The following is a 25,497-nucleotide window of genomic DNA, read 5'->3' as shown; positions in this document are numbered from 1 at the left end:
AACAAGATCCAGAACTGATTTTAAAAAATTCAAATTTATTCAAGGAAAAAAATGTTTTTCATTTCAATGGATGTCAAAAAAACAAAATGTCACTGACTATTCGGTCTTTAAAAATAGAGAATATTTCCCCATCTCTGGCCCGCAGAATAGTCTGAAGGCAACAAGTCAGATTAGTTTCACACAATGGAATCCCTCCTTCCCCACAGGAGGACGATCCCTTGGCAAGAAGGACCTAGGGTCTAGGGCTGCACGATTCAATCAGCAACTCAAAATGCAACAAAAAAAATCCAGACCTGGATGAAGAGAGTGACTTTGTTGGGTTCTAGTGCTTGAGCTAGTGAAGGCAGATTGCACTAGCTAGAAGCAGGCGGATGTTCCTCAGATGCAGCTCCCTCAGTTCCTGACCTATGCACCCTATATTCCTTTGCTATTCCAGTCCTAAGACTCCAAGCAGCAGTAACCACTTGTGCCAAATTGTGTGGTGATTTTGTGCTGTACATGAATGTCTGCTGGGGATATGGTGGAGATACACCAAAATCATTTCACTGGCAACCAGCACTGGATTTTGAGTGGAAAACCCTTGCCTCACCAATGAAAGAGAATGTGAACATGGGGCAGAAACCAGATATTTTCTAGTATGCTTAACTGTGCAAAACAGCTGAATGACCAAAAGAACAGGCTTGTTCCAGAGCAAGCAAGGTAGCTGGTTGGTAACAGTGAACTCCTGGTCCCTCTGATCAGCTGGTGACATCAACCATCAGTTGCCTGATCCAAAGCAAAGAGCCAGTGTTTTAAAGTACAGTCACTGGCTTCCATTTCTTCCCAGCATTTCCACAGCAGAAGAGTTGCCTACCCTGGTGATAGTGTGGGCTGGTATCTTTTATTTTGCTGTATTAAAATAAAAGTTTTTCAAAAAGAAAAAAAGAAAACCCAAAAAACCCACAACCCAAAATATACGAAGGGTGCAAGATGTCAAAGCAGTAGCCATGGAGACAAAAAACCCCTCTTCAGCTTTTATTACATTTCACATAAAACTTCCCCCTGCCTCCCCAGCAAAGTGCCTCAGACTTGGAGCCTGAAGGGCTCTCCAGAGGTACTGTGAGAAAAGAGTTCAGTCTCCAGAGCTTATTCCTCTGGCTTTTTTGGCCAGAGCACCCCTGTATACCAGTGGCAATATTGTTTATGATGTGGGCACCCCTCTGCCATGAACTGGGTTGAGACTTGAAACCCAAATTGATTCCTTGCTAGTCACCAATATCAAAAGCTGCCTTTGATTTTAAAAGTCCATGCTTAATCTTTACCCCAGGTCTTTTGTTTGGACACCTAATGATGACAATACCCTCCTGTGAGCCCTCTCAGCCTGTCCTTGCCAACCTGGCAGCATCCCACTCCCCTCTATCCCCACCCTTCTGGGAAACCTTCCCCTAGCAGCTCTGCGAACACAGGCTCCTTCACACAATGTGGATTTAGGATCAGCTGTGTTGGCTCTCTCAAATCCAAATCAGCCAATGGCCTTATAAAAATAAGCTCTGTTTAATAAAACAGCCACTTGGAGATGAGAGGTCTGGTTGGCTGAGGAAGAGTGCAACACCACAGAGATTTAGTGTAACTGGAGGGGGAGGAACTTGTTGGCTAACTAACATACACAAAAGCAATGCTGCCTTTAAAGCCACTTGGTTCACTGCCGGCCCCCCTTTTCCTGGGGGAGACAGGGGTTGTTTAACATTTACAAATGCATTACATTTCTCCAGGAATGGAAGGTCCATGAAGCAGATGGGTATCTGGTCCCACCACACACCTTGTTAGGCATTACCACTCTCCAGAAAGGCAGATATCAGGTATAACTATGCAGCTCACAACACAGTCCTGGGGTCTTCCCCTCCAAGTTATGGCTCGAGGGAGCAAGTACCAGTATAGTCCCACCCCAACTCCACAGGTTCACACCTTTAACATCAGCAAATCCCTCGGGCGCACACACACACAACAAACATTCTCTGCCAGACCCTCTGTATTCCAGTTTATACAAAGAGTTTTCTCATAGGGGTTGCACTGAAAGGCCAGGATTTCCACCCAGTTCCTTGTCAAGATTCAATCCAGTCCTTATTGATACACCATGGAAAAAAAACAAAAATAAAAAATCACCGCACAGATGAAAGGTGAACTGCCCGGCCTTTTCCTGAGGCTGCTGAGGGGGTAAGACACTCCATTTCCACTTGCTGCATCTCCCGCCAGCAGGGGTCCCAGTGATGAGGTGGGTCCCATCATTACAAGTCAGACTGTGAGCGTGAGATCCGGGGCCCCTTGCGGATTTCCTTCCTTTTCTCTTCTTTCTTTCGGCGTTTCTCTTCCTCTCGGAGGGCCTTCTGGAATGTGTCCGCACCAGGAAAAAACTGCAAGTAGAGGGACAAGCTTGGTATGCAGCATGGAAGTAAAGGGAAATACAATTGTAGCAAGTCAGAGGTCTCAGAATATCCCTCCCCTTGCCCTCCCCTACAATCTCCTCCCCTGTTCCCAACTACTTAATTAAGCCTCCAAGTACACAGAGTGATAGATTCTCTGCACACATACCCCTGTGATAGCCTGGCTGATTTCAAAGGATTTACTTCCAGCTAAAGGCCTGATACGAAGCACACTGAGGTTAACAGGTTGACACCAGAGGGCTTTAAATCAGGTGTCAAGGAAGAGACAAATCAAGTCCTAATACTTCTGAGAACAGGAACTACAGTCCCCATTTTGAAGACCCAATCACAAAAGTAGGGCTGGAAGGGACCTTACAATGTCATCTAGTCTAGTCCCCTGCTCAAGGCAGAATTGTACCTGACTAAGCCACCCCAGCTAAGTGTCTGTTTAACTTGCTCTTGAAAATGTCCAGGGATGGAGATTCCACAACTTCTCTAGGCAGCCTGTTCCAATGCCTGATCACCCTCATTGTCAGAAAGTTCCTCCTAATCTTAAACCTAAATTTCTTTTGCTGCACCTCGAGTTCTTTGTTCATAGTCCTGTCCACAGAGAAAAGCCCATCTCCATCCTCTCTGTAATCATCCTTTGGGTATTTAAAGACTGTTATAAAATCCCCCCATAAGTCTTCTCTTCTCCAGACTAACTAACCCTAGGTCTTTCATATTTTCCTCATAACTCTTGCTTCTGAGGTCCCTAATCTTTTCTGTTGCTCTGCTGGACTCTTTCTATCCTGTTCATATTCTTCATCAAATCTCAGGCTCAAAACTGGACATACAACTCCAGTTGATGCCTCACCCATATTGAATACAGTACAACAGAAGAATCACTTCCCTTGATTTGCAAGTGACACTCCTATTACTACAACCCAGTGTGCTGCTAGCTTTTTTTTGGAACAAGAGCACACTGTTGACTCATATTCAGCTTATGATATACTGTAACCCCAGGTCCTTCTCTGCAGTGCTGCAGCCTAGCCAGTCATTCCCCACTCTGTATTTGTGTGTGCAATTATTCCACCAAACTGCAGGACTTTGCACTTGTCCTCACTGCATCTCATCTGGTTGATTGCAGATCATTCCTTCAAGCTATCTAGGTAATTCTGGATCCAACCCTACTCTCCAGAATATCTGCAACTCCACTCAACTTGGTGGCATCTCCAAATTTGCTAAGCATGCACTTGATCCCATTGTCCAAATCTTTAATGAAGATACTAAACAACTTCAAACCCAGAACAGACCCCTGGGGAACCCCACTTGATACCTCCTTCCCAAGTAGATATTGAGCCATTGATGACTACTCACTGAGCGTGATGATCCAGCCAACTGAGTATCCATCTTACAGTACTTTAATCTAGCCTGTAATTCCTTATCTTGTTAATGAGAATGTCGTAGGGAAACAGTGCACCTTGCTAAAGTCAAGGTATATCACATCCTCTCCCCTCCCCACCACATCAATGAGCCTGTCACCTTATCACAGAAGAAAATCAGGTTGGTCAGACATGATTTGCTCTTGGTGAATCTATGCTGACTGTTCCTGATCAGCTTGTTCTCCTTTAGGTGCTTCACACCTGCTCCACGTTCTTTCCTGGTATCAAGGTAAGGCTGACTAGTCTGTAGTTCCCCAGATCCTCCTGCTTCCCTTTTCTTAAAGATGGGCACTATAGTTGCCCTTTTCCAATCATCTGGAACCTCTCCTGACCTCCACTAGTTCTCAAAGAGGATAGCCAGCAACTTTGAAATTACCTCAGCCAATTCCTTCAGTACTCTCGAGTACATCCCGTCCAGCCCTGCTGACTTGAAAGCACCTAGCTTCTCTAAGTAATCCCTACCCAGTGCTGTCATTACTCTAGATTGTTTGACTCCTCTCCTGGAACTCCTCTCAGGATATTGTCCCTCTCCTGGCCATCCAAAAATGGTATGAATAAGCTCTGGGAAGAGCTGCACCCCAAAGGACAAGTGGGGCCCACTGTGAAGACTTTAAGGGCAAAGTTGGAGATAAATGGAAGGGCATACAGACCTACCATTTCCCAAGTTCAGTGCATCTCTGCCTTCAGCAACAGGTGGAATAAACCTCCTTCAGTCAGAGCAGTAAAGTTCTGTAGGGTGGGGCAGCTGTCACAGCTATCAGGGGGAAGTGGGAAAGGGATTGGCCACCCACTGCCATTGTGAACAAACTTAAAATGGTTTGAAGTAAGCTCTGACTTCTCCCCCTTTCCCCCTCCCTACCACTTCACCCCACACTTGGCCAGTTCCTCACCTTTGGCCTCTCTACTCCTAACCCAATGCCTAGAGTACAGTTAAAAAGGAGAAGGAGGAAGCACACTCATCCTGGCTTTACCAACTTACCTCAGAATGGTCAGTTTTGAAGGGATTCCGGTAATCTGGAGATTTCTCACTAATTCCCAGCTCCTGAGCCATCTGCAGAGCAAAACAATACTAGAGCTGGATAGCAGCATCTTTCACTCTGTATTACTGTAGCAACCCACATCTCTAATTCCTTCCTCTTCCCCACCCTGATTTCTTTTCTTTCTTACTTGCTTCTCTCCTCTCAATTCCATCCAACCTTCCTCTCCCCGTTTCTCTGACTCAGCAGCTGTGCTCATGCACTTTCTTCCCCCTCTGGCCATCTCTGCCCTGGAGGATGGGACAAGGCAGGGGCCAGGAAGAATAACTGCAGTCTTACCAGTCCAAGCACTTGGGAATGGGGGCCCTGGTTAAACACTCCCGTCAGGTTGCAGAAGCCAATCCCCCAGCGGATCAGGTTGTTCCAGTTGGAGTTGCGGTCAAAGTAATGGTGCACGATCTTGGGGAAGCGTAGAACCACATCTCCAAAAAAGGCAGTGTTTTCTACCACATGGGAATATGCTAAGGAACAGAGTCACAATGGCAGTCAGGAGACTAGCCCTGTTCTTTTAAACAGAAATGGACAGAGGTCACCTGCTAGCCATGAGGTGCTCAGGATGGCCTTTATCTGCTTGGCCAGAGCAGAGGGAGAGGCTCCCCAAGAAGCTGCCAAAGGACTTCATGACAGTCCCACTTTAGGACTCCTTATCTGTGGTCCAGGCAAGTGCTCACACTCCACCACAACAAGCGTGGCAAAGCCTGCTCTCCTTTCCCAAGCAGCAGACACAACCTCACGAAGTCCAGGACTGAAAGCACTTCCTGCTGACTCTAATAAGCCACGTGGAAGATCATTCCCATTCCAACCAACAGGGAGTGGGGATGGAAGAAAGGGCAGTTTTGTCTCCTTCCCCTTCAGTCTGCCTAATGCAGGATAAACCACCACACTAAATTCCCCAGAGGCTGTGCCCAGACCTAGTTTTAAAAAATACCAGTGATGCAGTCTCTACCTCTTCCCACCCACCCTTGGGAGATTACTGTCTGACATCACAGACCCTGGTGTTAGGGCATGTTATTTTGCTGCCCTGCCATCCTGTCCTTTGTTATCATTCAGCCGCATTTTTAAAACCAAGTCAGTTGTCTCATGGCAAACAAAAGGATATTTTGATAATCGAACATCAAGACCATTAAAAAGGAGACAGGGTTGTTAATGCTTGTGGAGGGAAGCAAGACTGACAGGAATTCAGTAGATGATAATGAGCCATGAAGTTCATTGATTCCTTTAGCACTGCCTGACTAGAAATCAGAATGTTTCCCTCAGCAGGACCTGCATACATCTCTCTGCAGTCAGGCCTTTGTTCCCTCATATATCAACCTGCCAACCATCCACAAACACAGGTAGAAGGATAAGGGACGACATAGGCCTGGTCATCTTCCATCCTTGGGGTGTGATTTTTTTCAGAAGCTATTATTAGTCAACAACAGCTCCAAGACATGGAAATTGTCTGAGGTTCCTGTATTCATGGCATTGTAAGGGCTCTTAGTCCTCATCCTTCACGTGATAAATGTGCCATTAGCTAAGCTCAGGAAGAAGTTTCTCCCCCCACCAGACATAGTATGTGGTATTCCACAGAGAGGTGCATTATGCAAAGTTGTACACATTCCACTGAAGCACCTGGCACTGCTGACTGTTGGAGACAGGATGCAAAACTAATCTGTCTTTGTGGTTTCTAGGGCTCTCTTTGCAAACTAGACAAAAAGAGGCAGGCACTCTCTTTCCATGGGCCATTCAGAAACAGCAGCAGATTTTGTTCTGCTTCCCTTGTAGCAGGCAGAATCACTGGGCTCGATTCCCATTTCAGGACCTTCTGAACATCAGGAAGAATGATGCACAAAGCAGGGGAAATAGGCAGGAGAAAGAAATTTGGCCTGAAGTTTAAGGCCAAATGGACCCTTAGATCATGTAGTCTGACTTTGTCTAACAGAAGCGAAGGGATTTCAGACAGCTTCCCCTGCACTGAGCCCATCTGAACCAGCAAATCAGAATGGGAGAGAAAGCTAAGAGAGTAATGGAAAAGGAAACCAGGACTAGAAGTTGAAGTCCTACCGTCCTTTAGCTTCTCATCCTGAGGGAAGGGCCCATCGGGGGGTGCATCTGCAGCTATAAGGACTGCCCGCGAGTCTTCAAGCACCTGAACATTCAGAAAGAGAACTCAAGTTATTCTATCCATCCCCAAGATGACCTACCTGCCCCAGCTTTTCTGCCAGCTCCAGCCTCCTCTTAGGCCCCAATCACCTCTCTTTCTCTATCCCTGGTGTGTATTTTGCTTGGTACTGCAGTGTGCTCCAACTCTTCCACCCTGTTTCCATGCACTGCTCCATCTCCTCCTACCTACCATGACCCAAGGAGCAGTCTCTAACCTTGCAGTTCACTTTTACTGGCCCTATAGGCCTTTATTGTTACATCTCTTACCTGTGCTCTCCTGCTCCCACTTTGACACTCCTATTGCAGTGAACACTTCAGATGGGGACACGCTCTTGGGAACGCATACTCAAATTAAGCTATACTGGTCATCTTCTCTGCTCAGTCAAAGGTTGGGAACCCACATCCATGATTAGAAGGCAACCAAAGAGTAACCCCAGCCCTAGAGGAGGCAGAGTAGCTGTGCTCATTAGACAACACTCACTTTAAAGAGCCCCTTCAGCATGATGTCAATGATTTTATATTGCTGGTTCACATCATTGAGCTCGATCAGGTTCTTCAGTGCATTCATCTGGTCCTTGCGCTTCACTTCAAACAGCTTCTTATCTGCAGCTCTGTCAAGGACACCACATGCCTCACTGAACCCCACTTCCCACTGCAGCGTAAGCACACAACATTGGGGCTCTCTTGAAAGCCTCCCACAGACATGCCACCTCCTCTTTTCCCAGGTGCTGGGCTAAGCTCCATGACTGATTTTTAAGTGCTTGTAAGTTGTTTTTCTTCTTGCAGTTCCAAAGTCAACCATTCCCAGCTGAGTTTACCCAAAGCACAGGTTACGCTCTTGGATGCTGGTTCATGCAGTGCCCTGGAAGTAACACTACCCAAAGCAGCAAAGCCATTCCTGGGGCCTTTTTGGTGCATGAAAACAGGATGCAACTGACTGAGCCAATTCATCTGGATTCAGCAGTTCTGGACTTCAGCAAGGCCTTTGACACCGTCTCCCACGCCATCCTCATTAAAAAAATTGGGCGACTGTGGCATTGATGCCTACAGTCAGATGGACTGCAGATTGGCTGAAGGGTCGCACTCAGGGTGGTGGTGGATGGGTCATATTCGACCTGGGGAGAAGTGGGCAGCGGAGTCCCACAGGGCTCGGTCCTTGGGCCCGTGCTGTTCAATTTCTTTATCAGCAAGTTGGACGACAGGGTGAAAAGTACACTGTTTAAATTCGCTGATGATATCAAAATTTGGGGTGAGGTAAGCATGCTAGTAGGAAGGGAAAGACTGCAGCAAGACTTGGATAGGTTACAGCAGCGGGCTAGCAAAAACAGGATGCGCTTCAATACTGACAAGTGCAGGGTGCTGCACTTGGGCAGTAGCAACCAGCAGCACACTTATAAGATGGGAAACGCCCTTCTTGAGAGCACGGAGGCAGAAAGGGATCTCAGAGTCATTACTACCTCCAAGATGAACATGGGCCGACAATGCAAGCTCACGGTTGGCAGGGCTAACCGGACCTTGTCGTGCATCCAGAGGTGCATCTCTAGCAGGGACAAGGAGGTGATCCTCCCCCTCTGTGCCACACTGGTCAGGCCACAGCTGGAGTAGTGTGTCCAGTTCTGTGCACCCCACTTCAGGAGGGACATGGACAACATTGAGAGGGTCCAGAGGAGGGCCACCCGAATGATCCAGGGACAACAGAGCAGACCCTACAATGATAGACTGCGGGACCTGAACCTGTTCAGCCTTCACAAGCAAAGGCTGAGGGGGGACCTGGTGACAGTCTATAAACTCACTAGGGAGGACCAGAAGGGTTTGGGAGAGACCTTGTTTCCCCTAGCACCCCCTGGCATAACAAGGAATAACGCCCACAAGTTGTTGAAGAGTAGGTTTAGATTCGACATCCATAAGAACTACTTCACAGTTAGTGCGGCTAGGATCTGGAACCAACTTCCAAGGGAAGTGGTGCTGGCTCCTGCCCTGGGGGTCTTTAAGAGAAGGATTGATGCCTACCTACCTGGGATCATTTGAGCCCAGTTTTTTCTCCTGCCCAGGCAGGGGGTTGGACTTGAAGATCTACAAGGTCCCTTCCAACCCTACTTCTGTGATTCTATGATCACAGCAGAACAGCAGAGAGTGACAAGAGGAGGCTTTCAGCAACCCCTTAAGCCAGACAACCCTTTGAGAGTAATTACTACTAAGCCCTTATACAATTAGAAATGTGTATTTGTAAACCGATGTAACTGAAGGACTGATAACAGACCCTTTTCTTTTCTTGCCATCCATCAGGTCAGGATCAACAATGCAGCTGAATGCAGCCTTATCATTCAGTTAATTGTCTTGATTTACAATTTTCTAAGTGGGTTGACACAATGCCTTGGCTTGAATCTGTGGTGCCTGGCATTCCAAAATGGCTGCCCATCCAAGCACTACCAGCCACAACCAGGACTGCCTACCTTTCAAGAGCTGATGAGATTAGGTGTATTCAGTCTCACATGGCTGCTCAACAGCTACCTTACATAAAATCTCCAACCTCTAAGTTCTCACATATGTGGTGGGCTTTGAACATCTCAGACATACCTGTCTGGTTAACCTTTCATCAGAGGACACTGGCCCACACCAAACAGAATTTGTGCTTGCTGCTATTTCTACCTGACTCTCTAGGAATGATAAGCACAAAAAAGATGTAAATCAGGCTGAGTGAAACATGTACAATAAAGCCACTCCAACAGGGAACCCTGAGCACTAAGCCATTACTCTCAGCTACCGCATAGTTCTTTGTTAAACTTTTAGTTCAAAGTTGCTTTCACCCAGTGATCATTTTTATGGGCACCAAGATGTTCTCATTAAGAGGCATACTCAATCCCAGTGCAGCAGGGGCGATGAGCAGAAAGGAATACTGTGCTCCATAAATGTATGTGTCCTGCTGATAAATTGCCCCCTGTCCTGATAAAACACTAAAGGGATGCAGGCAGCATGCAAGTAAATCAGTAGAGGGGACATGACAGCAATCTACAGATACCTGAAGGACTGTTATACAGATGAGGAAAAACACCTTTTTCACTTGCTGCAGAGAGTAGGTTGCAAACCAATGGCTTGAAGTTGCACAGTAGATTCAGACTGGATATCAGGAAAACTTCTTCACTGTTAGACCAGTGAGGCAGTAGAATAGACGGCCTAGGGAAGCTGTGAAATCTCCATAACTAAAGGTCTGACAAGCACTGGTCAGAGATGATCTAGGAGTAAGCTACCTCTTTGTTCTACTGTGGGTTTTTCCTATGCTTCTGGGCTTGGCTGGTTGCCACATGGGACTGGGAAGGATTTTTTCCCCCTCCTGCTGCTACAGCTGTTGTGGGAGGGATTTGCCTCCCTCAGAGGCACTGGGCTGCAGCAAAGGCTGGGGATTTTGACTGGAGTGTGCCAGTGGTCCTCCTGGGACTTAAATGCAGAGATTCCTGGCTAAAGGATCTTGCCCCTCTACTCGGGGTCAGAACAATCTCTGTATTTGGGGTCAGGAAGGAATACTACCCCATGGTGAGATTGGTATGGACTGTGGGAGGTTTTGCTTTCCTCTGTACCAAAGGGCCATGGCCCTCTTTCTTGGATCTCTCCAATGTATTTTATCTACCTCTGCAGCAGCAGAACATTGACTGCTGTTGTACTCTTGCTTTATCTGTGGCAGGTTACGGTATTATGACTTGTATGTAGGTTTGCTAACAGGTCAGACAATGGGTTTGGATAAGAATGATCCTGCCTCATGCAGGAAGTTGGAGTAGATGACCTATGGAAGTCCCCTCCAGCCCTGTTTTTCCATGATTCTGTGACTCTAAACCCATAAACCTGATTAAATCCTCTCTGCAGAAGAGCAAGGCAGCAGCAGCTCAGCAGTTCTGGTGCAAGTACAATAACAGAGTCGACTTTACAGTTCATCTCTGGTTCCTCACCCATCTTTAGCTACCTGCTCCACGCTGTGCTTTCTCCATTCTTTTGCTCAGCCTAAAGGATCTAGTTGATGCTGCTTCCACCACCTCTCTTGGGAGATTATTCCACTCCTATAAAATAAGTGCCATTATCCAATCTGCATTGTCCTTAGTTCACTTTCATCTTCTTATCCTTGATTATAACCCCTTCAAGTGCCCTAATTAGCACCTCTTCCTCCTTGGTGTTTAATCCTCATAATACCGAGAGCTCTCTCCTAGTTCTCCTCACCCTCACACATAGCAAAGGTCCACAAAAAAGGATACAGATTTCCAAGCCAGAGTCTGTCCTCTGCTTCTCTGTGTCTGAAGAGTTGCCCTTGGACAATACTAGGAGGAACACAAAGGCGCCAACCCATAGAAAATCCATGTCTACAGTCCTGGATTGGAACAAAAGACTTCACAAACTAAATGAGACATACAATCTTCCCCAACATGCCCCAGCCACAAAACCCACCAATGACGTCTGGTCCAAAATAGCTTCCCTAGGAGACAGGATCCTTTTACAGAAGAATACCTGCTTTCTCAACTTCCTTGTTCCCATTTCCCCCTTCCCTTTTCTAACTCCTGACTTCTATTCAGCACTGGTTAGGCCTCACCTAGAGTACTGGGTCCAATTTTGGGCAGAGCACTTTGGAAAGAGAGCAACAAAAATTATTCGAAGTCTAGGAACAGGGGTGGTTCTAGGGAGTGGGGGGGGCCCCCCCTTTTGGTTCTTGCTCCACCCAAAGTTTAAAACCAACTGCCTGGCAGGGGCAGCAGCATTTCTAGTCAGGCCATGCTGAGGGAATCAGCTGACTTCAGGGCTCATTGTCATCTACTGGATTCCTGTCAATCTCACTTCACTCCACAAGCGTTAACAACCCTCTCTCCTTTTTAATGGTCTCGATGTTTGATTATCAAAATATCCTTTCGTCTGCCATGTTACTGTCTGTTAGCCATTCCTAGTAATATCTCTTTTCCATTTCACAGTCCTTCAAACTGTTTTGGTTCTAACTAAAAACAAACTTACAGGTGGTAATGTTAACTCAGATGAACGTTAATTCAGGTGTGGCAATGACTGACAATGAAGTGCTGAATGCTCTATCAAGATACTCCGGAAGGCTAGGTTTCGTTTAATAAATCTGAATAAGAATTGTATATTTAACTATCACGATTACAGGAGTAATAAAACAATATATTTGTTCTATTTTTGCCTAGCTCGTTGTGTTTGTAAACTGAATCTAGCAAATCAGTGTACATACCAATAAAATTGTATTTGTTTTTGCTTTGATCTTAAACTGAGTAATATAGTGCTAGTCTCTGGAAGAACTTAGCTGATTTAATCAAGAGAAAAGAAGACTGAGTGGGGATTTGATAACAGTCTTTAAATTTCAGAAGGTTGGTTATAAAGGGGATAGTCAAAGTTTATTCTTTGTGTTAGCAAGGGATAGGACAAGAAGTAAAAGTCTTAAAGTGCAACAAGGGAAATTTAGGTTGGATATTAGGAAGAATTTATTTACAATGAGGTGGGTTAAGCACTGGAACTGATTACTTATAGAGGTTGTACTTCATCCTGGACGTTTCCAGGTGCAGGTTACCCACACACTTGTATGGGAAAGTTTAACAGGGATGATCCTGACAGAGCAGGAGGTTAGATTAGATAACTCCCTGAAGTCTCTTCCACACCTGTTTTCCCATTATTCTGATTCTACCAGATCTACAGATAAGAGAAATGAGGGCTACACCATAATCTGAAGTGGCAGCCAGTAGTTACTGGTGGAAGCAAGGTACATCAGGTGCCAGTGTTTACATAGCTGAAGGCAGAGATATTAGACAAGACAGGCCTGGGGTCTCATCAAGATCAGTAATTCCTTATCCTTGTCAGTGTTTGAATTAATCTACTCTTTTAAGCTTTGCCTTCTGTCCTAGTGGCTTAAATCACTTTCACAAGAACTTCCTCCTAACATCTCACCTGCCAAGTTTTACTTTTCATGTTAGGCTGTTATGCCTCTTAGACTTGTGCTATTAACTCCCTGAAGGTATTATCTGCACAGTCCTCTTAGGATTCCCCTTCTTAATCTCCTTTTCATCAGACTCTTAACACAGCTCCCTGCTGTTTTACGTGCTACTCTTTAAATTCCCACTTTGCTGACACAGACTGCTGACATACATTATAATCAAAACTGCATGTAAAGGGCATGCTACAGTTTTAGTTGTAGGCATACTGATAGTGTTTAGAGAATTACTTAATTGTATATCACCTTTGTACTACAATATGGTTAACTGTATACTCATGCACTGGCTTTAACTAACTGCCCAGAAGCCTCTAAGAAAGGCATAAAAAATGTGTTACGTTTAGCGTAAAATATGTTAAATAACATAAGGATTAATGGGCATCCTCCTAAGGATTAACGGGCACCCTCCAGTCTAGGAAGGCCAAAATAATAAACCAGGTGAAGATATGGAATCTTCCTTCTTAGGAACCAGATCTTTCCCAGAGTTTTAAATCTAGTCTGACACCTTCCCTGGACCAATGAGAACTGGTTTAAACTGGTTCTCCAGGACCCTCAGAGCGAAGGAAAGCCTCCTTTAATTGTTCCACCCTTTTCCCTAGACCAGTAATGCCCAACCAGAGGGATGCAGCACTCTGGGATGTCATGAGAGCCTTTTAAGGGTGCTTCAGAATATTAGTGCCATTATGGGATTCATAAAATAAACCCAGAGATTTTAAATAAGAATCCCAGAGTTCTTTATAATGGAAGAATTGCTCTATTTTTTTCCATAGACAAAAAGAGTGAAACTAGTTCCTGAAATGTGGTGCTGGTAAACTGAGAAAAGTTATGGAGGGCTGCCTGGAGTCTAAAAAGTTTAAAATTACTGTCCAAGCCTATAAAAGTCAGATCCCCAAATACTAACTTCAGGAACAAATCTGGAAATATGTAGATCTATTCCCACTGTGCCCTGTGAGGCCACTGGGAAAAATAGAGGAAGGAAGGCTTGGCAGGGAAACCCGTACCTTGTACTTTTTATATGTTCCTTTCTTTTCTGTTAAGATGCTAATTAGTAGAGTAGAACTAATTAAAGTCCATTTGCCTTTGGATGGCCTAAACAGTCTCCTTGTCATCTAAGAGTTTAAATGGAAAAGTGATAAATCCAGCAGAGGGGGTTCAATTGGTTAAATGTCCTTTAATCCATTGACTCCTTTTTTTGAGCACACATTCCCACTCTTTGCAGCTGCCTACAATTCAGAGGTCCAAAACAGTATACAGGCAACCCCCACTTAGCACTCTTGAGTCCCAAAAAAATGAGTGTTAAGTAGAATAGTGTTAAGCAAAACCATTTTCCCATAAAATGCCCATGAATGTTATAACAAAACTTGCTGAATGGAATCAGGTATCAATGTAAAATGAGCATTATAGCAAAATAGCGTTAGGCAAAACAGTGTTAAACAGGAGTTGCCTGTATAGGTTTCCAAATACAATGGTACCAAGCACTATAGAGTAGCATTAGGCACCCTGGCAGCCATATTCCTCACTAAGACCCTAATGCTACAACAAACTTCATGCAGACAGTCCCATCAACTTCAGTGGAGGTCTACAAGAAGAATGGTGGAACCAGGGTCTAAATCTGTAACGGGAACATCCTTTCCCATCACACGAACTGTGCTTTGGCAGAGGGAGGATAGATACAGAAAAAAAGGTGTTTTCTACTTCACTCCATCCTGCCACTACAGGTACATAACATGGGAAGCAGTTACATATCCTATATAGTTGTGTAATTATGTAATCTCCCCACATAATTAACATTCTTAAATATAAGTATTGCCAGATGTGAACTGAGAAAGAAGCAATGGAGAACCATGGCAAGGTAAGAGGAGTGCATAACTCCTGGCACAAACAAATATCTGCTTCCTCTCCAGGCACTGGTTTCTTTGCATGTGTTCTAGGACTGCTTAGGTGTAAAAAAATTGCTACCTGGTTATTCAGGCACTGGGATCCACAGCAGCCAGTTCAGACAGATAAGGTTTCCAATAAGCCAGCCAGCAACCAAGAGATTACAGCAGGAACTCCTCGTGGGACATCACAAGCCACTCCTTCGAAGAGTTTCTTCTGCTTATCTAAGGGAAAATGAACACAAACAACATTAAATTTGGAGAGCAACAGTACCTGCAAGATAGCCCCTGCCCTGTCCCCAAACCAGTTCCAGACCACTAGAGAGGAAAGCTGATACCTGACTACACCAAACCCCTCACTGCAGCATAACAAACACTACAAGACAGTTCTTCCCAAGCAGAAGATCTGCTCCATGGAGAAGTGGAGTAAGTAAATTCAGATTGGTAGCCTTAAATCCCATAATGTGAATCAATCAACTAAACTTCTCTCCCCTGGAATTGCCACCACAGCAGACTAACCCATTCAGAGGCACAGTACAACATTCAGCAGAAAGGTAAGATATCAGGCAACATGAAGGGTGCAGTAAAATGTATATATCTTTTGCTTAATTTCAGAGACCTCTAGGGCCACAGGCAGCAAGTGCAGATACTAATGAATCAATGTGTTCACATTATACAACAAGACTCAGCTCCCATACACTGCTTTTCATCAGCAGATCACAAAATACTTTACAAAAGAGGTCAGTATCATTATTCCCATTTTACAGGTGGTGAAACTGAGGCACCAGCTGACACCAGATTTCAAAAGCCACTGTGCAGTGTTCCATCCCCAAGGTCAAGCCTCTCTGATAAGACCGTAGATGGCAAAGTTTTCTCCACACATAATGATAATGCCCTTGGCTCTCCAGCTCAGTCCAAGGCCCAATTTGGTTACAAGACGAAAAGGAACAACCTACAGACCAACACAGGACTGGCAGCATTGGCTTTGGGATCCAGCCACCAGCTTCTGTGTGCCCCTGTGCATATCATTGAGAGCGGGCACAGGTGTTGAATGTGCAACGCCACAGCCACGGGATGTCAGAGGGAGCTGGGGGAAAACCATGCCGCAGCTGGAGTCAGCCAGTCAGTCTGCTGGGGTTCTTGCCCAGTCTGTAAAGTGAGTGACAGCACCGGTCTACGGAAAAGCCCAGGACAGGATTGCTGCCTTGTAAACTTTGCATTCTGCTGCCCAAAATGGTTCCGTGGTGGGTTCTGCCATGGCTGAATCATCTGGGTCAGAGCTTGCAGCTGCTTTTTCCTCAAAAGCTCTCTTGAAACAAAGGCTCCTTTGAAGCAGTTCACAGCATTAAAAACCCTTGTTTTCTATGATGAAAGGAGGAGAATGGCAAAGAAGCACCCAAGATCCCTCTCAAGGGAGGCAGAGAACCACTGGCGAACGGAAGCAGTGGCCAGTCTCTACCCTGCAGTGCTGACATGAAACAGTGACTACAGGTAGCAGCTGACACGGGTAGAAGAGAAGCTAATTGAGGCTGCGAACAACTAACCAATTCCCTAAGGGGAGGGGTAAAAAGTAAGAAAAGCAGGGACCCAGAGGCCAGTTTCCCCTAGCCTTGTCCAGCACATGACACAAGTGGGGACTGCACAACTGCAACGCATAGCAGTGCAGCTCCAGCCACTTGCCCTGCACCAATTCGACTCTCCTGCAGAGACAAGATTCTGAGAAGACTGGATCCACACAGATCAGACCTTCTGGCCCCAGAGATGAAGGGAATCTGCTGAGGTGAGGGAGCACCACTGGGTGTAGAGCTAGGATGGTGGAAATTAGTTTGATGCAAATGGCAAGGAGCTGATTTTAAAAGATCAGTCCCTCACTCAGATGATTCCTGAAGTCTTAGTGGGTACATTTCCACCCCAGTAATCCCAGTTACTTTCTGATGACCATGTGCATGCATGCCAGTCTTGTCTACACAAGGGAAGTTACCCCAAAACTGTAACAAGCTGTAAAACCAATTTAACTAAATCAGTGATGGTCCAACTGGCTCAGGAACCCTGTGAACATTTGGCATTAAACATAAACCACAGTAGCATACATGTGCCTTGGTGAATTGTGCAAAAATGCTCTGGTTCAAAAGAATAAAAACTACAGCACATTAGTTCACCCTGAAGAGGCAGATGACACGCGTGTTGCATTATTCACGATTGCAGGAAAGCCCTACCTAATACATGCAGAAAACACCTTTGATAACGTGTTTTTTGGTATGCTGAAGGTGACCAGCTTAAGAGTGATGCAGGATCTGCAGTGTGAGTATTGCTGAGCTAAACTGATGTTAATACTAATGTTAAATCGGATTCTAACCCACCTTTACTCAGCAACCACCATCTTCAGCATGTTTGGAGAGTAGATATGGCCCTCCTAGAATGGGGTTCACACAGCTGTTCTACCTATTCCAAATCTTTTTGGCTGACCTGGTTTGAAAGCAGGTTAGAATCTGAGGGATTGCCAGGCCAGGACATGGGATGGAAAGCATAGATGTTCTTCTGCATTTTCTCTAGCAAGCTTTCCCCTTTGGCCCCACTCAGGGATCAGACAAAAGAGAAAATTTTCAAACAGGTTTTCGCTTTGCTAAAATAATTTCTGCTGAAACAGAACTTCTGCCAAAAGCCCAGGTTGAGGAAAGACCTGTGCTATGGTCTTATATATAGGGAGGAGTTGCCACTAATATTTTTGGCAGCTCTGTCCAGCTGCTTAGGTAGCAGAAAACCCATTAGACTGGTGTTTCTCCATTTCCCAGAAGCCAAAATGATTGGACATGGCTTTGTGACTGGTTAACACATTTGTTTTAATGTTTTTTGTAGGGGGAAGTGGTAGCTTTAAAATTTATCTTGCAGTAATCCAAAATACACTTCATCCAGAAAGAAGAGAGTACATAAGCTATCTATATATTTTGCAAGTCCCTGATTCCCTGTTACCCAAGTCTCTCAAAATCTGACTTCCCCATGGGTATTTATCCTCACAGCAACCCTCTGAGACAGAAATGTAAAGTGGGGACAATAACACATTTATCTGGCGGTAAATCTCTCCCTGCTACGCACATATGCAGGGAACTAAGAATGACAGCCTGAAATGACTCCCCCCAGGGTCACCCAGGGCATAAGTGGCAAAGGTGAGAAGCGAGTCCAGGACTCATGAACCCACAGCTTTTATCACAAGACTGCTCCTTTATGAAAGAGATTGATTTAGCTTCCTTCTCCAACCTGACCATCAAATGCAAAAAAAAAACCCAAACCCACACAGAAAACATCAATGATAAAAACTACATGAGAGACAAACTTCTTTCCGTTTTAGGTGCATAAAATAATACTGATAAAACAAGTCATGAATATTTAAACACAATTACTTCAATAGCCCCTTACACAACATGTAGATTATATAAATAATCTGGGACAGATCATCAGTTGGTGTCAATTGGTGGAGCTCCTACTGAAACCAAGAGGGCTGCCTTCTTGTGCACCAGGGATGAATCTGGTTCTGTGCATGTTAGTCATTTATGTTCCACACAAGAGAAGCAGCAGCAGCACTAAAGCCTGTGTGAGATAGGCCTAAGATGAAGGCACTGCTCTATAAATGCTGCTGAAACCGAACGTGATCAAGCAGGGCCAAAGGGCAAGGAAATCAGATTAGCTTACATTGCACCAGCTGCATGCTGAAAAGTCCAGCCATCTACCCGTCCCCTGCATGCTATCAATTACGCAGCAGCAAGTGCCACGCAAGGGGGACATAAACCTGTCAGAATACAGCTGGGAAAGATCTGGGCAGGTATCAGCATTTGTCCTTTACAAGACCTGCCTGTTCAGAAAACCTAGGACACAGGGTGAGGAAGAGCACAGAAAGAAAGCGTACAGCAGAAGGTAGAGAGAAGAAAGGAGGAAAACAGTGAGCGCACAATGTAAGGGCGGGAAGTCCCCTATAATTGGTATCCTGTATTTTAATATAATGGTAACAGGGGGTCATGAGTGTGGGTATGTGAGACAGCAAGATCTTAAGTACAAAGCAATCCAGTGCCAGACTGCATCAGAACCTTTTTTACAACTGACACGTTTCCTCCCCTGGAGAAAGAGTAAAGAAAATCATTTCTCCTAAGCATTTCAGAGGGATTATCTATTGGGATATGCTGAGAAGGAATGGCAGGGGAGATCAAAGCAATCTAGAAATGTGAATCAAACCATCATGAATGCTCATATAGACTCTGGGGACACATTAAGCAGGGGTCATCTGTCAGGGTCAGACAAGGTAGGTCCTATACCAGAGTAACTGAATGGCCCTCAGTGTCTTTTAGCATCGTCTTGAGCACCTGCAGCAACTGGGAGGGAAAGGTTGGGGGCAAGATATGCATGGGATTGGGGATAAATCCTCCCCCACTGTGATACAGTACTGTAGGGAGTTTAAGCCTCTCTCTAAAAGGCCTGACCCACTACAAGGGACACCAGCTCACACAGAACCCAGACACCTCTTAATGGTATTCCTCCCCTTTCCTTCCTAAGCTTGCACTGTGGTCAGACACAAGGTACCAGATCTGGGCTTACCCAACATGACGATCCAGTTCAGCATTTTCAGAACCAGGACACCACTTTCGTGCCCAGAATATAATGGACTCAGGTGCAGCCAGAAACTGACCCTTGTAAGAAAGAACAAATGATCCTGGGCACTGCCCAGTTTTAAGAATTAAAGCCCAGAAAATGAAGGCAGTTTAAAATTAATGAAAGGAAGTTCCTTTCCACACAGTGTGTCATTACACTGTGGATATCCTTGCCACCAGGTGCTGTGGACACTGACAGTTTAGCCAGGTTCAAAAAGAGATTGGATGCATTCTTGAAGAAAAGGGGCATTAGTCGCTATTGAGCACATGAGTGAGGGGCACCATCTGAATCAGAACTTCCTAGGCCCTAAATGGTGGAGGCTGTAAGTGGGAGAGGAAGTGGGGAAAAAACTCTGGTCATGCCCAGTTCACTCTCCCTTTCAGCATCTGCCCTCTGCTACGGTGTGACACGGGGTCTCTTGGGTATATGCCAATTGATTTTGGGGCACAACTAAAAAGGAAACAGGGAAACAGGGGCAGGAACAAAGTCAGAAGTTCAAAGCGAGTTCTCCATGGGGGGTTGGGGAGAGACAAGACATCAACAGAGCACACCAGCCAGTGCCCACTAGCCCTTGAATGTATCATAGGAGCCAGCGGACCCCACCTAGTGAAACTGTGAGGAAACATGAAAGGATGAGGGTCAGAAAAGCAGCCCCACAGTCCCCAAGGGTCCTCCCAGCCAAAGCATCCTCACTGGTAGATAGATTTTTTTATTATTATTAATAATATTTTTTGTGCTCCAGGTCAAATTAGCCAAATGAGTTCCAAAAGATATCGGGTAAGCAGAACTCAACCATCCCAAATACCATGTGGATTGAGCAGGCAAAGCTCAATCATTCTCAACACCTTGTACAGCGTAGCATACTTGTCATAGCCAGGCACTACTACTGGCAAGCATCCTCTGTCCCAGGCTCATGCCCTGGGACTTCAGATGCTCCTGAAACCGCTGGCAAGCGTCCTACCCACAGGCCCAAGCCCAAGTGTTGAAGTTTGGATGCGCCCAGATGCCACAGCCAAGCATCCTCCATCCCAGGCTCTTTAGCCCCAGACTTCGGATACTTCCTACCATAGGCAACTGGTAGGGGGTGCCGACACTGATGCTGTCGGTAGGGCTGGTGCCCCTCCCCCCGGCAGGACCGGCGGCTTCTGCGGGTGCCCCCCATTTTCAGGAGGCACGGGTCACTCATGCTTCCTACACTCGCTCTTAGCCCACAAGAGGCCGAGGCGGCCAGCGTGGCTAGGGCCAGGAGGTGGCGGCCCAGGAGCCCCCAGCCGCTCCTCCGTGCCAAGCCTGCCCCCTGGGTGGAAGCCAGGGCCCCGAATCACCCCACTCCCTGCGCCGGAGCTGTCTCGGGCCGCCCCTGCAGCCCCCTCAGCGGCAGAGGCCAAGACCCCTGGCCGCGCGGAGCTCCCGCTACCGGCAGGGCTGGGGGCAGCGCTCCAGCCCCCGGGATCCCCCTCGCCAGGCAGCGCGGGCAGGCTGGGCACTGCAGCGGGAGCTCCCCCCGCCTCCAACGGAACAGTGCGGGACCAACGGCCCCGGCCCCGGCCCCGGCCCCTCACCTGCCCGTCCAGGCTGTCATGCTGCTGCTGCTGCTGCTGCCGCCGCCGCCGCCGCTCCTCCCCCTCCTGGCCGCTGGACCGCCTGGCTCGCAGCAAACCGGCATGCACCGCGCGCCACCCGTCCCCGCCTAGGCCGGCGCGGGCTGCCCAGGGCCCGCGGGGGGGTGGAGCCGCGACCCGCAACCCCCGGCCTGAGGGCAAAGCTCCGCTTCCACGGGGCAGGTGTGCCCCAAAAGACCCGCAAGGAGGAAGGCGTTGCCAGCAGATTCTTCCCCTCTTTTCTGAGGCCACATCTGGAGTCCTGTGTTCAGGCTTGCCCCCTCCCACTACAGAAACTGGACCTCCGCTAGAGGTTGGAGACGGTACAGCAGAGGGCAACAAAGGGGTCAGAGGCTGGGGGACATCACTTATGAGGAGAGGTTGAGGGAACTGAGCTTGTTTCACGTGGAGAAGAGAAGAGTGAGGGAGGATTTGATAGCAGCCTCCAGGTCCATGGAGCTGGAGCTGGGCTGTTCTCAGCAGGTGACAGAACAAGGAGCAATGGTTTCAAGTTGTAGCAAGGGAGGTTTGGATTGGATATTAGGGCAGACTTTCTCACTGGGAGGGTAGTAAAGCACTGGAACAGGTTGCCCAGAGGCAGTGCAGTCTCCGGCCTTGGAGGTTCTTAAGTCCTGGCTAGACAAAGCCTTGGCTGGGTTGAGATAGTTGGGGCTGGTCCTGGTTGGAACAGGGGGTTGAGCTAGGTGACCTCCTGAGGTCCCTTCCAGCCTTACATCTCTGATTCCGACACTGGCTCACAGTTTGCCATCTATACCAGGCTCTGTAGGACTGAGGCCTTAAAAAGGCCTCACCGTGGAGAGCTACAGCATCTCAGTCAAGTCAGGCCAGTGGTTGAAGGGGAGACTGAGAAGCATGCTCTGATCTAGGATGCTGAGAAAAGTGGGGTGGCAGAGGGTGAGATGCCTCATTGCATATAATGCAACACATTTTTTCCTCCCAGTGAAAAAAAAAAATAGAGGCTTTCCTCTTCTGCTGGGGCTAAGGGCTGCACTATTCAGCTTAAGACTGACACAAAAATAAATAGTATTTTACTGAAATGAGTTCAAAAACAAATCTGTGAGACTCTGAAACAGAAGCTTCACATCCAGGAGCAGTGAACAGGCAGCAGAATGGCAGAAGAAAGGCTAGCTTGATTAGTGCAAGGGCAAGACCATTAACAAGGAAAGATCATCATCACCTGTGGAATGAAGAGTTTAGAAGGAAGTGGGTAGATGATGAGCCCTGCAGTCAAGCAACTCGCTCATTGCAGCCTGACTAGAAGTTCTGCCACTGCCAAACAGTTGGTTTTAAACTTTGGGTGGAGCAGGAATCAAAAGGAAAGTGGGGCTGCATGAGTGCACCCCGCTCCCCCCCCCCCCCGATCTACCCCTGCCCCAAAGACTCACCCCTTAGGTCTGGTCGCCATGGGGTAACAGCTGCAGGCAGCAGGAAAAGGGTGGGTCTGGTGTCTGTACATCTCAGATGAGGTGATCAGTGAACAAGAATGTGGAAGGGAGGGTTTTAGAGACCTGAAGCAGTAGCAAAGGATTCACTTGTGACTAAGGCCACACTTGGACAGATGGCATTGTGACTAAGTCGAGGATGTGGGCTCCAAGGTGCACATGGATGAGGAGAGGGGATACAATGGATGGTGACCTTCTAGAACTACCTTTGTCTGTGCCAAGTGGTGGCAGCTGGAGGCTGCAGTCAACTTTATAGTCAGTGGAAGGTCACAGGAAACAAGTATGCACGGAGTACATGGTATTTTTAGGAGATCATAACAGGTTTCCATGTCACCACGGTTCTGAAGAAGTGATACATAGGCAGAGAACTCTTCTGTTTAATTCCTCTTGTCAAGAGGAAACAAGAGGCTCCAACAGGAGACTCCAGGGCAGAGTTAACCAGTTCCCTGCTAAAGGCAGAAGGGAGCCTCTTAAATTCCTTCTCACACTGGCTTGGGTAAGACAAGTCTTGTGCCAAGATCCTCTTCTTTCCTAGGTCAGGCTGAGAGAGCAATCTCGCCTGTCCCAATCTACTTTAGCCACTGCCATACTACAAGCTGACAGCACTCACCCAGATCCACTTGGGAAATGCAGTAGTATCAAGCACTTTCATCAGCCAAAAAAGGCGCAAGCAGCTTGAGGGTGAAAGGGCAGCAGCACACCAATAAGAACCTGTCCCTTGACAGGGCTGCCCAATGTGGAGTTAGTGCTGTTGGCAAGAGCTCCTTCAGGGCACTGATAAATGTGAGTCTGTGCTAGATGGCTCACTCCCACAAAGTAACTGCCAACAAATAAAGAAGAGAGAGGGACATTCCAAGATTTTATTTTGTGGTGGCTTTCCAACAACAGCAGAACAGCTTTCAAAAGCAGGCTAGAAATCACTCCTGTTATAAGCCTTCTCCAAACCAATGCCTGGCATGAAAGGTAGAAATGGTCTCTTATTCCATCTGTTTCTTATTTCTCAGTTCTCTGCATGTCCCGCCTCTTATTTTAGTCTCTGATGTGTGAGAGAGAGACTGCCACTCCTCCCAGGCATCTGACACCAATGTCATGAATAAAAAACAAAATGAACTGTGTGCAGGAAAACCTACTTTCAGACACACACGCACACCCTTCAAATGCATCCAGAAACCCTCTGGTAGCTGAGGACCACTTTTAAAAAAAAAAAAAAAGGAAAAAGGGAGCTGCCTTGGCAAGACCACAGGACATCCCTTCAAGTCACTCATTCCCTCCTCCATACACAGAAAAGAATTGCAGGAAATCCCCACAGGGTCTCTAGGTTGACAGCTTTTACTCTGGTAAAAACCTGAGCTCCCAGCATGGAGCAGTCTGGCAGGAATACCCCCAAGGTTGCGCCTACCAGTCAGTGGGTGCTGATTACTAACCAGAGTTTACTGAAAAGACATATTTGGGGATTAGTTCTCATGTGATCTTCAAAGGTGAGAGACATTCCTTCCAAATATTGCAGTACATATGACTCATAACAGCATCATCTACTATGAGCAGAGTCCCCTGCAGGGTCAAGAGGTTTGCCCCAGAGGCATTAAGTAGCTGAGACAGTGCTGCACAAACAAACCAAAAAGGTAAAACCAGACAGAAGAGTCATCACTTAACTAGGCAGGTACTCTAGGCTCACTCATTTATTCTCCAGTCAAGACTAGGGGAAACCCATCCCTCTAGCTGGGAAGGCTGCAGCCAGGAGTAGGGTCCATCTCCTCTGTTTCCAGCTAAGGCAGAGCAGGGGGTGCTGCTTGGCAGAGTCATCAGACATGCCTGCTGCCCTTTTCACCAGGGCTGGTAGTTAGTGTTTTCTTAGGGTTTGTTGTCTTCCAAGTACAAGCATTCAGCTATCTCTGTGCCACTCCTGAGGTAAAGGCAAGCAAGCATAAGCATGAGATAGCAGTGAAAGAGCTGAGGCAGACGTAAGAATTTAAGTAAATTGCTCAACCTCGGTGGGATCCTCTGCCAGGGCAAACCATACCGCTTGGAAGTCCCTGGCTCTTAGACTTGTGCTTATTCTGTCAGACATTCCTGTCTGAACACAACCCCCGCCAGAGTGTTTGCAATACAGGGAAGAAGGGACAAGTTGTTACCATAGTTTCAAAGTAGGTAGGGTCAGAAGGGACCTGAGCAGATCATCAAATCCGACCCCCTGCCATGGCAGGAAAGAATGCTGGGGTCAAACGACCACAGCTAGGTGATTATCCAGCTTCCTTTTGAAGACCCCCAGGGTAGATGCGAGCACCACTTCCCTTGGAAGTTTGTTCCAGATCCTGGCTGCCCTGACTGAAGTACTGCCTCCTGATATCCAGCCTGAATCTAATCTCGGTCAACTTACGGCTGTTTTTCCTCGTTACTCCCAGTAGTGCTTGGGGGAACAGGGACTCTCTGATAGCTTGCTGGTCCCTCCTGACTAGTTTGTAACAGGCCACTAGATCCCCTCTCAGCCTTCTCTTGTGGAGGCTGAACAGGTTCAGGTCCTATAGCCTCTCTTCATAGGGCCTGCCTTGCTGCCCCCTGATAATGCGAGTGGCCCTCCTCTGGACCCTCTCCATGCTGTCCACATCCCTCTTAAAATGCGATGCCCAGAACTGGACGCAGTACTCCAACTGAGGCCTGACCAGTGTTGCATAGAGGGGGAGGATCACCTCCTTGGACCTGCTCGTGATGTATCTGTGGATGCATGACAAGGTGCGGTTAGCCTTCCTGACCGCATCCCCACATTGGCAGCCTATGTTCGGTGCAGTACCTTGCACTTGTCAGTATTGAATCCCATCCTGTTCTCATCCGCCCACCCCTGTAACCTGTCGATCTAGTTGCAGCCTGTCCCTCTCCTCCAGTGTGCCCACTTCTCCCCACATTTTAGTGTTATCCACAAATTTGAACAAGGTGCTTTTCACCCCCTC

General features: G+C 47.0%; 1 protein-coding gene across 3 annotated transcripts; it reads right to left on the bottom strand.

The window, feature by feature from the left end:
* Positions 1-490: 490 nt before the first annotated feature.
* On the bottom strand, positions 491-25,497 carry CCDC134 (coiled-coil domain containing 134). 3 transcript variants are annotated; one of them, XM_019545036.1, is made up of 7 exons: positions 25,492-25,497; positions 11,244-11,356; positions 7,484-7,605; positions 6,904-6,988; positions 5,140-5,321; positions 4,803-4,874; positions 491-2,390 (listed from the first exon to the last, which is right to left on the bottom strand). In XM_019545036.1, the coding sequence occupies exons 2-7, from the start codon at positions 11,344-11,346 to the stop codon at positions 2,265-2,267; spliced, it is 690 nt and encodes a 229-aa protein (XP_019400581.1). In that variant the 5' UTR covers positions 11,347-11,356; positions 25,492-25,497; the 3' UTR covers positions 491-2,264. The 3 variants fall into 3 exon arrangements, with proteins under 3 accessions (XP_019400581.1, XP_019400579.1, XP_019400580.1); XM_019545034.1 differs by lacking the exon at positions 25,492-25,497 and adding an exon at positions 21,051-21,112; XM_019545035.1 differs by lacking the exon at positions 25,492-25,497 and adding an exon at positions 14,933-16,312.

The sequence above is a fragment of the Crocodylus porosus genome, unplaced genomic scaffold (assembly GCF_001723895.1).
Source record: "Crocodylus porosus isolate Cpor-Errol unplaced genomic scaffold, CroPor_comp1, whole genome shotgun sequence".
Taxonomy (NCBI): Eukaryota; Metazoa; Chordata; order Crocodylia; family Crocodylidae; genus Crocodylus; species Crocodylus porosus.
Note: the sequence above shows the minus strand (reverse complement) of the source record. Positions and strands in the feature narration are given on the sequence as shown.